This window comes from Equus quagga, chromosome 18 (assembly GCF_021613505.1).
Source record: "Equus quagga isolate Etosha38 chromosome 18, UCLA_HA_Equagga_1.0, whole genome shotgun sequence".
NCBI lineage: Eukaryota > Metazoa > Chordata > Mammalia > Perissodactyla > Equidae > Equus > Equus quagga.
This window is the reverse complement of record NC_060284.1, coordinates 6,049,789-6,061,277: the sequence shown is the minus strand read 5'-3', so window position 1 is coordinate 6,061,277 and position 11,489 is coordinate 6,049,789. Positions and strand designations below refer to the sequence as shown.

At 46.1% G+C, this 11,489-nt stretch overlaps 1 protein-coding gene and 1 long non-coding RNA gene across 4 annotated transcripts in view; one reads left to right on the top strand and one right to left on the bottom strand.

Moving 5' to 3' along the window:
- IL12RB2 (interleukin 12 receptor subunit beta 2) overlaps positions 1–11,489 on the bottom strand; it is a 76,066-nt gene that overhangs the window by 7,233 nt on the left and 57,344 nt on the right. For both annotated transcript variants that reach the window (XM_046645625.1, XM_046645626.1), the window contains exons 12-15: positions 11,255–11,413; positions 6,839–6,976; positions 3,994–4,084; positions 1,441–1,540 (exon numbers count right to left, since the gene is read on the bottom strand). In XM_046645625.1, the coding sequence (XP_046501581.1) occupies positions 1,441–1,540; positions 3,994–4,084; positions 6,839–6,976; positions 11,255–11,413 (488 nt within the window). The remainder of the gene's footprint in view (positions 1–1,440; positions 1,541–3,993; positions 4,085–6,838; positions 6,977–11,254; positions 11,414–11,489) is intronic.
- LOC124229985 (uncharacterized) lies at positions 1,534–10,762 on the top strand. Of its 2 annotated transcripts, XR_006886047.1 has the most exons (5): positions 1,534–2,824; positions 3,085–3,179; positions 3,264–3,422; positions 4,310–4,434; positions 8,910–10,762. It is a non-coding gene; the product is annotated as an uncharacterized LOC124229985 (long non-coding RNA). The 2 variants fall into 2 exon arrangements; XR_006886046.1 differs by having other exon boundaries at positions 3,085–3,422.

Below are 11,489 nucleotides of genomic sequence, written 5' to 3'. Positions count from 1 at the left end.
CGTAGACAATGGCCTTCAGCACATGCTACTGTGTGAGTCCAGGATTCACCATTTACTGGCTGACTAACGTTGGGCAAGTTACTTAGTCCTCTGTGGCTGTTTCCTCATCTGAAAAATGAGGATGAGAATAATAATACAACCTCAAAAGCTGTTGAATGGATTAGATATTAATGCATGAAAAAGGTTTTTAAAAATGCCTAGCATATAGAAAGTAATATATATGTAATATATGTCTTATAAACATATAAATATATAATAGAATTATATATTTAATTATCTATCATGTATATGATATATAAATATATCATTTTTGAAAGTATATATGTATTAGCTACTGTTATTATTACTGTTCTTGCCATCATAACTTAAAGGGACAAAACCCTTCAATAGAGAGATGAGACTTTAAATACGAGTCTTCTTGGGAAGAAGGTAACAATCCTTGCCTTGTATGCTGTACATGGCACCTTGCTTACCCTCACAACAGTGTACATGGGAGATATGTCAATTCCTGTTTTACAGAGGATGAAGTCAGGGCTCAGGCCATCAGGCAAGTTGCCCAAGGGTCATCCACACAGTAAGTGGCAGAAGTGGGATTTGCGTCCAAGCCTTATTTCAATGGCACCAAACAGCAGTGACCTCAGTCCCTACTGAGGCAGGCGTGGCTGAGCCCACCAGCTCTTCCCCTGAGCAGCAGCTGGGACCACTGGCGTCTGGCCTGAGCAAGGGCGTGGACGACGACGGAGTGCTCTGGTGGCTAAGGAGGAGGGCTGTGAGAGGGAGAAGAGGAGGGCGGGGCTGTCAGGGCCCCAGGCGATGGGAAGATCCCGGCATGCCGCTTCCTTCCCTTTGCCCCCCTTAAATGCACAGTCTTGCACCTGATTCAGATGCCTTCCACTTGCAGACCCTGCGCCCGAGACGGACGTCGGGCCCACTGTGAGCTGTCTCACCTCCATAGCTGCATGGCAGCGGCTCTCTTCACTTCCTTTACTCTCAACTCTCTCATCTGCCCGCCGAGCAACCTCTCCTTGCAAACCTTTTCCTTGCACAGTGGAATGATTTGCTGGCTTCCCGCCAAGACCAAAATGGTCTGGGCTCTATTTACCTGTTCTGTGTTCACACAGGGCCGGGAACATTGTGGTAAAGCTTCAGATCTCTTGAATTTGGATGAGTCAGTGGCAAGAATACTTGCTTTTTCATTTCTTTTAAAGTGGGTTGAGGTGAGGAGGGGCACATAAGGCCTAGAGAGGAATGAGCGGCTGTGGGTCTTTTACTTTTTGGTCATAAGCTTCAGGGAGCTCCTGCGCCACGGGAGCGTTGGCCCAGATGGCAGCCTAGGATGAGTGACTTCAGCAACCAGGTTTCCTCGTAGCTACAGTGGGAAACTTAGGCGTGCTGATCACTAGAAGCCCCTCCTCTGACTGCCCAGGCTTCACACCTTACCTCCACAAGCAGGTATTTCTTGGCCCAAGTGCTATTCGCTGGGTCCGGAATTTCTCTGCTACACCACTGAGTTCTGAGGGCAGACAGGAGAGCAAACACCCTGTAGATAAAGAAAACAGTGACACCTGGTGAAGTGTGCACAGGTTCTTAGTGCAGCGACTTCAAGGTGGGGGTGTTCAGTCTGGGGGTGTGCAAGTGAGTAAGATACGAACACTGAAGGAGAGAGATGCCGCGTCGTCCAAGGCTGGACTTGTGTGCTGTGAAGTTCGGAGAGATGACAAGGGGTCCTGATGCAACCACTTGGGTTTGCTAAATAAACAATGGGGCTCTGCTCAGTGTAATGTCGAGCTGTCACTGTGCAGCCAGGCCCTCAGTCAGCAAACACTGATTGAACCTCTAATGCAGGAGCAGCACAGTGCGCATGCTGCGGATGGAACAGCGGACAAGCAGACTGCCCCCACCTGTGGGGAGCTTACTAGTTAGTTCCTTAGAATGTTTATAAAGAGTGTCTAATGACAGGTAAATTATTATGCTAAAATAGGGAAAGAAAAAAAGTAAAACTAAACAACAAAACAGGATATAAATGGTATACATAGCTTGAACATAACCATGTAAAAAAAAATGCCAAGAAAAAAATACCATAGGGAAATAACCAGACTGCTAACAGGATTGTATTGGGTGGTCAGAGGAAAGGTAGGTCTTTTTAAAATTTTTTACATCTCTGGGTTTTTGAAACTATTTAAAGATGAGTTTATATTACTTTTATCATGTGAAAAGGAAAAAAAATCCTAAAAATGTTTCTTATAAATGCATGTGACTCAAATATTTTGACTATTTTTTTTAAAATTCAAGATCAATATGAAACATCTTCAAGACTTGGCTTTAATAAGCTTTGATGTTTAATAAGAAAGGTAGGCTTCTAGGGTGTGTTAAGCCCTTTGAAGCAAGAGATGTGGCCACGTGACTAGTTTTTCTCCAAAGAAATGTGAGAAGAGGCACCTGTGACCTAGTCTAGATGGTGCCGATGGCGACGGTGCCCAAGGGGTGGTGAGCCAATAACATAGAAGAAACTGGGTCCCTAAGTGACCTGGAGGAGCACAGCTGCCAACCAACCTGGGGACTAACCTCAGAACTATTACACGGAAGAGAAATAAACTATTTTATTAAAGCCACTATATTTTGGGGCCTCTTTTCATTTTTTTTTTTTTTTTCCACAGCAGAAGCTTTCACCCTAACTGATACTATTTCCGTGCAGAGGATGCATCTGATCTTAGCTGACTCTTTTTGAGTTAAATTTTTTCAGAGTCTCCCTAAAGAGAGCTCTGCTTTGAAGTGTCATACATGGAGCTTCAATAAATTCTAAGCCTTTCAGACAAGTTCAATGGTTAGTAGAATGACTTTGACCTAGTTTTATTTTGACCTCTTCTCTTACTTTACACATCTGAAGAAAGCTTTGTATTAAGTAACTAACATTAAAAAAACCTCTCTTTACAAAATAATGCATGTTTACTAAAGAAATTTTAGAAAATACAGTTAAATAGAACTAAAATCACCTATGATTTTGTCCCCTGATACTGCTATTAATATTTTCGTGTATATTCTTGGGGCCCCAATTGCCACCCAACACCCATTTTCTCCTCTTAGGAAGAAGACTCTGATTTATTGGGATGACAGTGAACCCAGCTAAAAGACCACAATTTTAAGCCTCCCTTGCCTCACCAAGTTCTGGCCAATGAGATGTAAGCAAAACTGTCACGTATGACGCCTTCATGTGATGTCCCCTGAAAAGGGAAGTGTGGGACCCTCCTTTCTTCTCCCTCTAGTTGTGGAATGCCCACATGATGGCTATAGCTCCTACAGCGTGGGACCATGAGGGGAGCTGGAGGATGGAAGCCAGCGTCAGGACAGTGGAACAGAAAGGTCCCTGATGACTGTGGAGCGACTGCACCAGCTCTTCACCTGAGTTCACTTCCTCCACTTGGGTGAGAAACTGTCAGCTTATTTAAATCGTGTTATTTTGGCTTTTTATGTTATATACAACCAAATTTAACACTAGCATATATCTTGCATATGTATGCATGTGTGTATGCATTACTTTTAAAAAATGAAAGTACATATTGTTTTGCAACCTCTTTTTATAAAATATAATATACCATATACTCATACCATTTAATTTTCTTCTACATCATCTTTAATGGATGCATAATATGCTGTATAGCATGAGATATATCGTGATTTAGTTAACTGATTTCATATCATTGGGCATTTAGGTTTCAAATTGTTTTCCTTTAATGAATAATACTTCAGTGAACATGTTGCCACTAAATATCTGCATACACCTATGATATACTTATAATAAACTTCTAGTTAGGAATTGCTAGGTCAAAGGTATAATATTTTTTAGAAGTTAACATACCACACCCAAAAATGTTGAATAAATTCAGTCTGCCCCCAGCAGTGTATGAGACTGTCCATTTCTTTGACTCATAGCAGCAACAGCTATTATCACTTTAAAAAATACATTTGCCAAATTGGCAGGTGTAACCAACTCACTTTTGCCGGAAGTAGCGCACTGAGAAAATGCCCACCGTGATGACAGCAATGCAAATGCTCGGTGCCACAAACGTGCTCCAGCTGGCTCTCCCTGCAAAGTTAGCACACCCTGTGACTGAGTTATCTTCGACGAGCATGTCACAGTGCTGACTCCTGTGTGAACCGTCTGGGCCTCCCCACAGCTGTTGGGTAGCTGAGCTCCGGAACAAGGCCAACCCGCTTTTGTCCATTCGGTTAGGGAGAAGGGGCCCTGAGGGGAGCAGTTTCTATGATTCTAAGGGAGGAGCTCCAGCGCTACAAGGCTCCTTTCTCTCAGGGGCAGAAGGAAAGGGGCCGTGATGGACGAAGCACTGGTTGTGACCTGGGAGTCCTGAACTCAGTCCTGGCCCGACCCCTGACTGACATGTGATCTGTGGACCTCAGCCTCTTGATCTATAAAAGGTGAGTGATGATGTCCACCTTGTAGGTTGTTGTGCAGGTTAGAGATGGTGTATTTAAAGCACATGGCAATGCATCTGAACATAGGAGGCCCTTGAGAAATGGTAGCCATTAATTTTACCAAACCATTGGATAAGCCCGCTGTCTAACTAGGGTCTTTGAAATTGTTCCAGTTCCTTCCTTTGAAAAGAACTACAGCATTTCACTACATGTTGGAATTATTCATTAATTCATCCAATATTTATTGAGTATTAACCATGTCGCAGGCCCTATTCAGTGCTAGGATACAAAGATGAATAGGATGTGGACTCTGCTCTCTTTAGAAGTCATGACTATAGTCCAGGAGACAGATGTGTAAACATGTAAACAGTAAACCACAGTACCCTGGGATACACATAAAAACAGGTATGTACAAGGCAGCGGAGCAGAGAATAGTGTAGGAAATGGCCTCACGAGCAGCTCAGGAAGCTTTCCCAAAAGGCACAGTGTCAAGAGTTTAGGGCTGAAGGATGGCTAGGAGTCGGCTAAGTGGATAGGTTAGGGAAGCGCAGACTAGACAGAACTATGCAAAGGCATGGAAGGAGAAGCTGGGCAGCACTTGCTGGCAACTACAGTTAGTCTGGGCCTGCTTCCAGTCCGAGTGAGGAGGGCGCGGCAGAGGACACAGCTAGATGGGTGAACAGGACCAGATCATGCAGGCCTGGGAATGGAGCAGCTTGACTTCTAGCTTGAAGGCCCTTCGGGGACCACTGATGGGTGGGAACGAGAGGTGGAAGGTCAGCACCAAGGGTCTTGCAGAAAGATTCTTCTGACAGAGTGAAGGACAGGCTGGGAGGGAGGTGAGCAGGGGCACTAGAAGCCAGAGACCCGCTGGCCCCCAGGAGACGTGTGCTACCAGGGCCGGACGGGGAGTTAACGCAGGCAGCCCTGTCACCACGCCACACTGTCGGCACAATCTCACATTTCTCCAGCATCTGCCTTCCTTCCGGGCAGGTGGGACAAGTCTGGAGTACCAGAGTAGACAGACACTGAGTCCTTAATCCAACTAATTGCTCACAGGTTAACTTTCAGAGGCGCGCTGGGAGATGAGGAGAGGGCTTGTCAGTTTTCCCTGTAGAGATGGACCTGGCACAGAACGACAAAGTCCTGAATGATCAACTTGATACTCCGTGTCACAAAGCAAGAACAGCTTGTTTTATGCTTGGAGCAGATGCAAACTAGTGCTGCCAGAGAGAGCAGCGTAACTTAGCTGCTGGGAGCTCATGTTGCTGGGTCACTTCTTCATAGATGCCACCTTAACTAACGCAGGTCTGAGTCTGACCTGTAGTTCTGCCGTTTACCGCCTCCATGACCGGGGGTAATCTTTCTGCACTTGTAAAAAGGCACCCTAATCCCTCATTCCTTTATTCATTTCCTTTTGAGTGCCTGGTAGTGTGGCTAGGGACAATCACGTACAGCAGACACTTTACATGGTTGTGGTCAGGATTAACTGAGCAAAAGCAAGTGCTATAAGGGTCAAATTGTGTCCTCCCACTCCAAATTCAGATGTTGAAGTCCTAACCTCCAGTGCCGCAGAAAGTGGCCTTATTTGGGAATAGGGTCATTGCAGATGTAATTAGTTAGATGAAATCAGACTGGCATGGGTGACCCCTAAACCCATATGACCAGTGTCCTTATAAAAAGGGGAAATTTGAATACACAGACACACACAAGGTGAACTCCATGTGAAGATGAAGGCAGAGATCTACACGGCAAAGAACACCAGAGATTGTCACCAAGGTGAGCAAGGCGGGAGGCGTGGAGCCAATTCTCTCGGCCCTCAAAAGAAACCAGCTCTGCAGACACCTCGATCTCAGACTTCCAGCCTCTAGAACTTTGAGAACATAAGTTTCTGCTGTTGAGCCGCTCAGGTTGTGGTGCTTTGTTACAGGAGACCCAGCAAACTAACACAGCATGCGAAGCAGCTGACGCAGTGACGTGCATAATGACTGGGATATGCAACAGCTGCTCTTGTTGAGATCATTCTCATCATTCATTGAAAAGATATTGAGGGAACAAGGACTCCGTGCGGGGCGCCATTCCAGACCTTGCGTAAGAAGAGATGGAGAGAAACAGATACCAGTGCCTGCCTGCTGGAATCAGAGTTTTGAACGTGGGTCAAATGTAGTGCATTATGAAGGAAATATGGAGACGCATTTGGGAAGCCTTCCCGGAAGAGGAAAGTTTTGAAAAGCGGGTAGACCGTGTGTCCCAGCAGACGAAGAGGTGGTAGGGTGCTCCAGATAGAGGAAATAGCAAGCAGAAAGGTGTAGCAGCAACAAAGTAACGAGCAAGTTAAAGAAAATCTGCTCATCCCCACGCCACACCAGCCCAGGGTGGACTCTCTGTCTTTAAAGTCGCTTCTTACCTTGCTGACAAAATTCCCTCTGGTTCCCTCGGGGGCTTTCGCCAGCAGCTGTCAGAGCTGTCATCCACAGGACGTATGTCACTCTGGGCCGCAGGCTGTCTATGGGATGGGAATTTGGGGACACCCCATAGGGAAGTTCTGAGAGGAAGAGAAAGGAAGACAGGCACGTATTAATGGAAATATTTGCATGTGGGCTTTTACTTATTTTTATTTGTTAATGCTCCATTTAATATGAAAGAGAAGAACACATTGCTGTTTTGAAATAGTCCTAATTCATTAGTACTTAATACTTGAATAGGCCCCGGACACTGTCATTTATGGAGGCCCCACTTCATGGCATATCAAAAGAATTAAATATGTTTTCCGTGGTAAAATCTTGCAAAAGAATTTTCATCACTTTTCTTTGAGATTTAGCTCTAGTAACTCCTGTTATTTCTTGTGACTAGACAGTTTCCGGCATTTATCAGGAACATTTGAGAACTCTTGGGGAGGAAATTAAATGTACAAATTGTTTTCAATGGAATTTTAAGAATGCTAAGTTTAGCAATTAATGAAATAGACATTTGAGTAACATTTATTAATTTTGATTTTCCACATTTTCTGTAGGCTCTGGGGACTGGGCTTAGTGGCCTTAGTATGACGATCTGCTTCCCTTTGACATAAGATCGAAAGATGAGAGCATCGCGCTCAGATTAGTTTGGCAGTTTCAGCCTAGGTGATCAGTTCCTTATGCTCCCAAGGCCCCTGACATCCTCAGCAGGGAAGATTCTGGTTTTGGAGCAATGCGCTGATGCTGTTTTTCTCCTCCAAGAAACATGAGTCTCTGCAGCCCTCAGTCAGTAGGCAGGCTTCTCCTCCAGCGACCTGCTGGGTGGGAGTTTCGGGGTGACCTCTCAAAGCTTGGCAAGAGCTGCAAAGTCAAAGCCAGAGCTTCGGCAGGAGCAGCCTGCCAGCCCGCTCCACAGACAGTGCCTGTGCTGGGGATCACAGTGGAACCCAGAACTCAGCACTCCAGGCTTCGACATCATGGCTCACAAACCCCAGGGCATGTGAATGGTGGCTCTTGTCTGCTGAATGTATTTCAACAGCCACAGGTATTCATTGTGTGCTCTGGAAAAGGCACCGAGTATACAAAGGTATACACTCGGCCTCCAAGAGTTCAGCTTCTAGTGGGGAAAGGAGAACCTTACACTCCCTGGCCCCTGCTGACTATGGTGAGCAGCAAGCCGGAGCCGTCTACTCCCCCCGAGCGGCTAGGGCGAGCAGATCACTTAACAGCTGCAACTGTCAGAGCAGTTGCTGTAGCTTACATCCTGTTGAGAAAAAGCACCCTGTGGAAAATTCCTAAGCCTCCTCTAACCTGATGAAACTGCTCGCTAGCACTTAAGCTGGATGATTGAACTCAAAAATCTCCTTATTCCTAAGGCAGAGGATTAAAAAATTAATTTTGGAGAGACCTTCTGCTCATCTTGCTGCAGCAAAGCGCAGCCACTGTCCGACTGTAAGGACGTCCTCAGGTCTGGCAGTGAAATGAGACCTCGGAACAGAAGGGAAGGGGTGTATATGGTTTGTTGGGCGGAAAAAGTTGATACACACACACACACACACACACGTATGCATGTCTGAAGAATAAAAATAGAAACTCTTGGGGGGAGCAGTGAGGAGGGTGACGGGGTCAGCAGTTTGGTTGGCAAATACGTTGAGTTGAGTAATGGGAGAAAGAGGGCAAGAAGCCGTGCAGGAAATCCTGGTTCTGCTGCCTCGGTCCGGCTGGCCGTGGTCCCCGCAGAGATAAAGGGGCCTTTCAGTCCTTGGCACCTGAAACTTGAGGCTCAGGGTGGTTAAATGACAAAGGCACCGTTTAGGATAGTTGATAGTTGCCAATCGTCTGAATGGCTGCGGGTAATAATGTCCAGGGTTACCAGGTAAAACAGCTGCCTTGTTACTGGAAATTAGTTTTTACCTCTCAGTCTACGTTGGTTTAACAAAGTCTAGGGCAGTGTTCAGCCATTTGTTATTCCACAAATACTGTTTTTACTAAGCACCTACTGTGTGCCTGGCTGTATTGCAGGGGAGACAACGGTGAGCAAGTTGCCATGGCTTCTGCCCTCATGATGCTTACAGTCTGTCGGCAAACACAGCCAAGTAGTCACAAAGTATAACGTGTGCGCCAGCAGGGAAGTGCACTTGTCATTGGTGCCCGCGGCGGAATCAGCGAACTTCCAGAGGAGTGTCTGTGCACAGAAGCACTGCGGCTCGCACCGAAATGCAGGTGCCTGGGCACCAGCCCAGTTCTACCCCCTTTCTCCTGCCCAGGCAGGGCCAAGCGCTCCTGCTGCACTCTGCGGGGGGCACAGAGGCGCAGGACACGGGAGACAGGGCCCTCCCTCCTCGAGCTCCCTCCTCCTTTTGCTGTTGTGGTGCCTCTCGCCTGGCGTCTCTCCTCCCGCCCCCATCTACTGCCCTCTGCCACTCTCTAGCAAGCACACTTCTGAATCCACCATGGTTTCTGGTTGCCAGACGCGATTGGTAGTTGTCAGTCCTTGATGACAGTAGCTACGTCACTTCCCTGTGCTTTCCATCTCCCTCAGCGGACCGTGAGCTCTGGGAAGATGGGGAGAGGGTCTTATTCATCCGTCAGAGCTTACCGAATAAAAGGGATAGGTAATCTAAACTGATTGAATCTGTGCCTCTTCCCCCTTTTAACTTATTTTAAAATGCCCTTTTGTAGACTTGAGATTCTTCAGATGTGTGGCAAAATAAGGTAGGTATTTTCTTCAATATCTACAAGAGCAGCTTTAAGAACCAACTGACCCTGTTGACCTTTCTGGTTGTAAATAGGCATCTCGGTTTAAACTCCGTGAAAATGAAATTTTCGGGGGGAGCAAATTCCAAATGGCCCAAGGTCAATTAATTCGTGACCTCTTGGGGTGCATTTCAGAACTGACCCTGACAGGCCCACTGGGAAGCAGTTCTGTTCAGTGATAGGGTATGTTTACCCACAGTGGACTAAGTGAATGATTGCGAGGCCTTACAATGGAATACTAGAGAGCTGTTAAAAAGGAGTGAGGCAAATCCATGTGGACTGATGTGGAAAGATCCCTGGTGTGTGTTATTGAGAGGCAGAAACAAGGGCAGGTCCAAATACAGATTCATCCCAAATATGGGCCTGTATGTGCAGTCACTTTTTTTTGGAAGAAGACATGAAAAACTGCTACCAGCCTACGTATGGAGGAGGGGGAATGCCCATTTCATATCTTTCTGAACTATTTGAATGCTGTGACCATGTGCAAGTAATTTTTATATAACAAGAAATTAACTGGCTTCAAAAGTTGTAATTTTCAGAACAGCAACACTGCCAGTCTTCCAAGGTCAAGAGAGCAGACCAGCTCCTCGAGCTTCCCAGGCATGCGTCACTCTCGCTGGCAGCTCTGGCACCCACGTCTCAGGGTGGCTTTGCTACGTTCTTCTTGTACCTACTGGCTCTCATGAAGAAATAAAAATGTTACTTCTTTATGACAAATTCTCCTGAAAGAAGGCCAGCTGCCTATGAAACAAGGAGAAGGTCAAGCCAGAAAAAAACCGAAATTCTGAATAAATAAAAAATTAGAACATCAAATCTGGCAAGTGACTTAGAGCTGCTACCTCACTGAGTGAGCCATGAAATCATTTGAGATAATGCTCCAGCTGGAATTTATTTTAATTGCTTTAATCTTACAATTATAGGTCACTTAAATTGCATGTTACCCATTTAAGGAGAAAATAACATGCTATGACGGTATTTGCAAATGTGGGGATTCCAAAATTCTCTAAATGCACCCCTCAGGGGTCTACACAATAGTATTGGGGTGCCTGCATTGCTTTTTTTATCATTTAATTAATTTTTGTTTTTTGAGGAAGATTAGCCCTGAGCTAACATCTGCCACCAATCCTCCTCTTTTTTCCTGGGGAAGATTGGCCCTGAGCTAACATCCGTGTCCTTCTTCGTCTACTTTATATGTGGGATGTCTGCCCCAGCATGGCTTGCCAAGCAGTGCCATGTCCGCACCCGGGATCTGAACCCGAGAAACCCAGGCCGCCAAAGCGGAATGTGCGAACTTAACCGCTGCACCACCGGGCTGGCCTCAAAGTGCCTGCATAGCTTTTTGAAATGCTGTCTCCCCATATAAGTAAGCTCCTTGAGGGCCCGGGCCATTATCTTCATTTCTTCAGTTTGCTTGGCACATAAGATATATTCAGTAACCGTGTGAGTGTGTGTAGATGTCTTTTATTCTTCTTCACTCAATCTCACAAATATTTATTGAGCACCTGGAAAGTGGCAGGCACAGTGCCAACACTGCGTGTGTGTGCACAGACACACGCTTGTGTTCTCCGACACCTGCACCAGAAGGCCCTGCGTTCGTTTCTCACACATACCGCAAAATCGAGGCTGGGAGTCGGAGTCCCGTTCCCTCCAGTATATCCTGTAATGGAGGATGCAGCCCATTTGCTCCTGGGCTGGAATCTCGTCCCATGAAATTAAAATGCTCCCCTTCTCCTCTGTGATGGCATTGATGTGGGGGCCACTCAGTGGGGCTGGAACGTAGAACACAGGAGGCTTTTGTCACCCTCCAAACCCAAATCATTAAACTAAAGCAAAATCTGGCCAAAG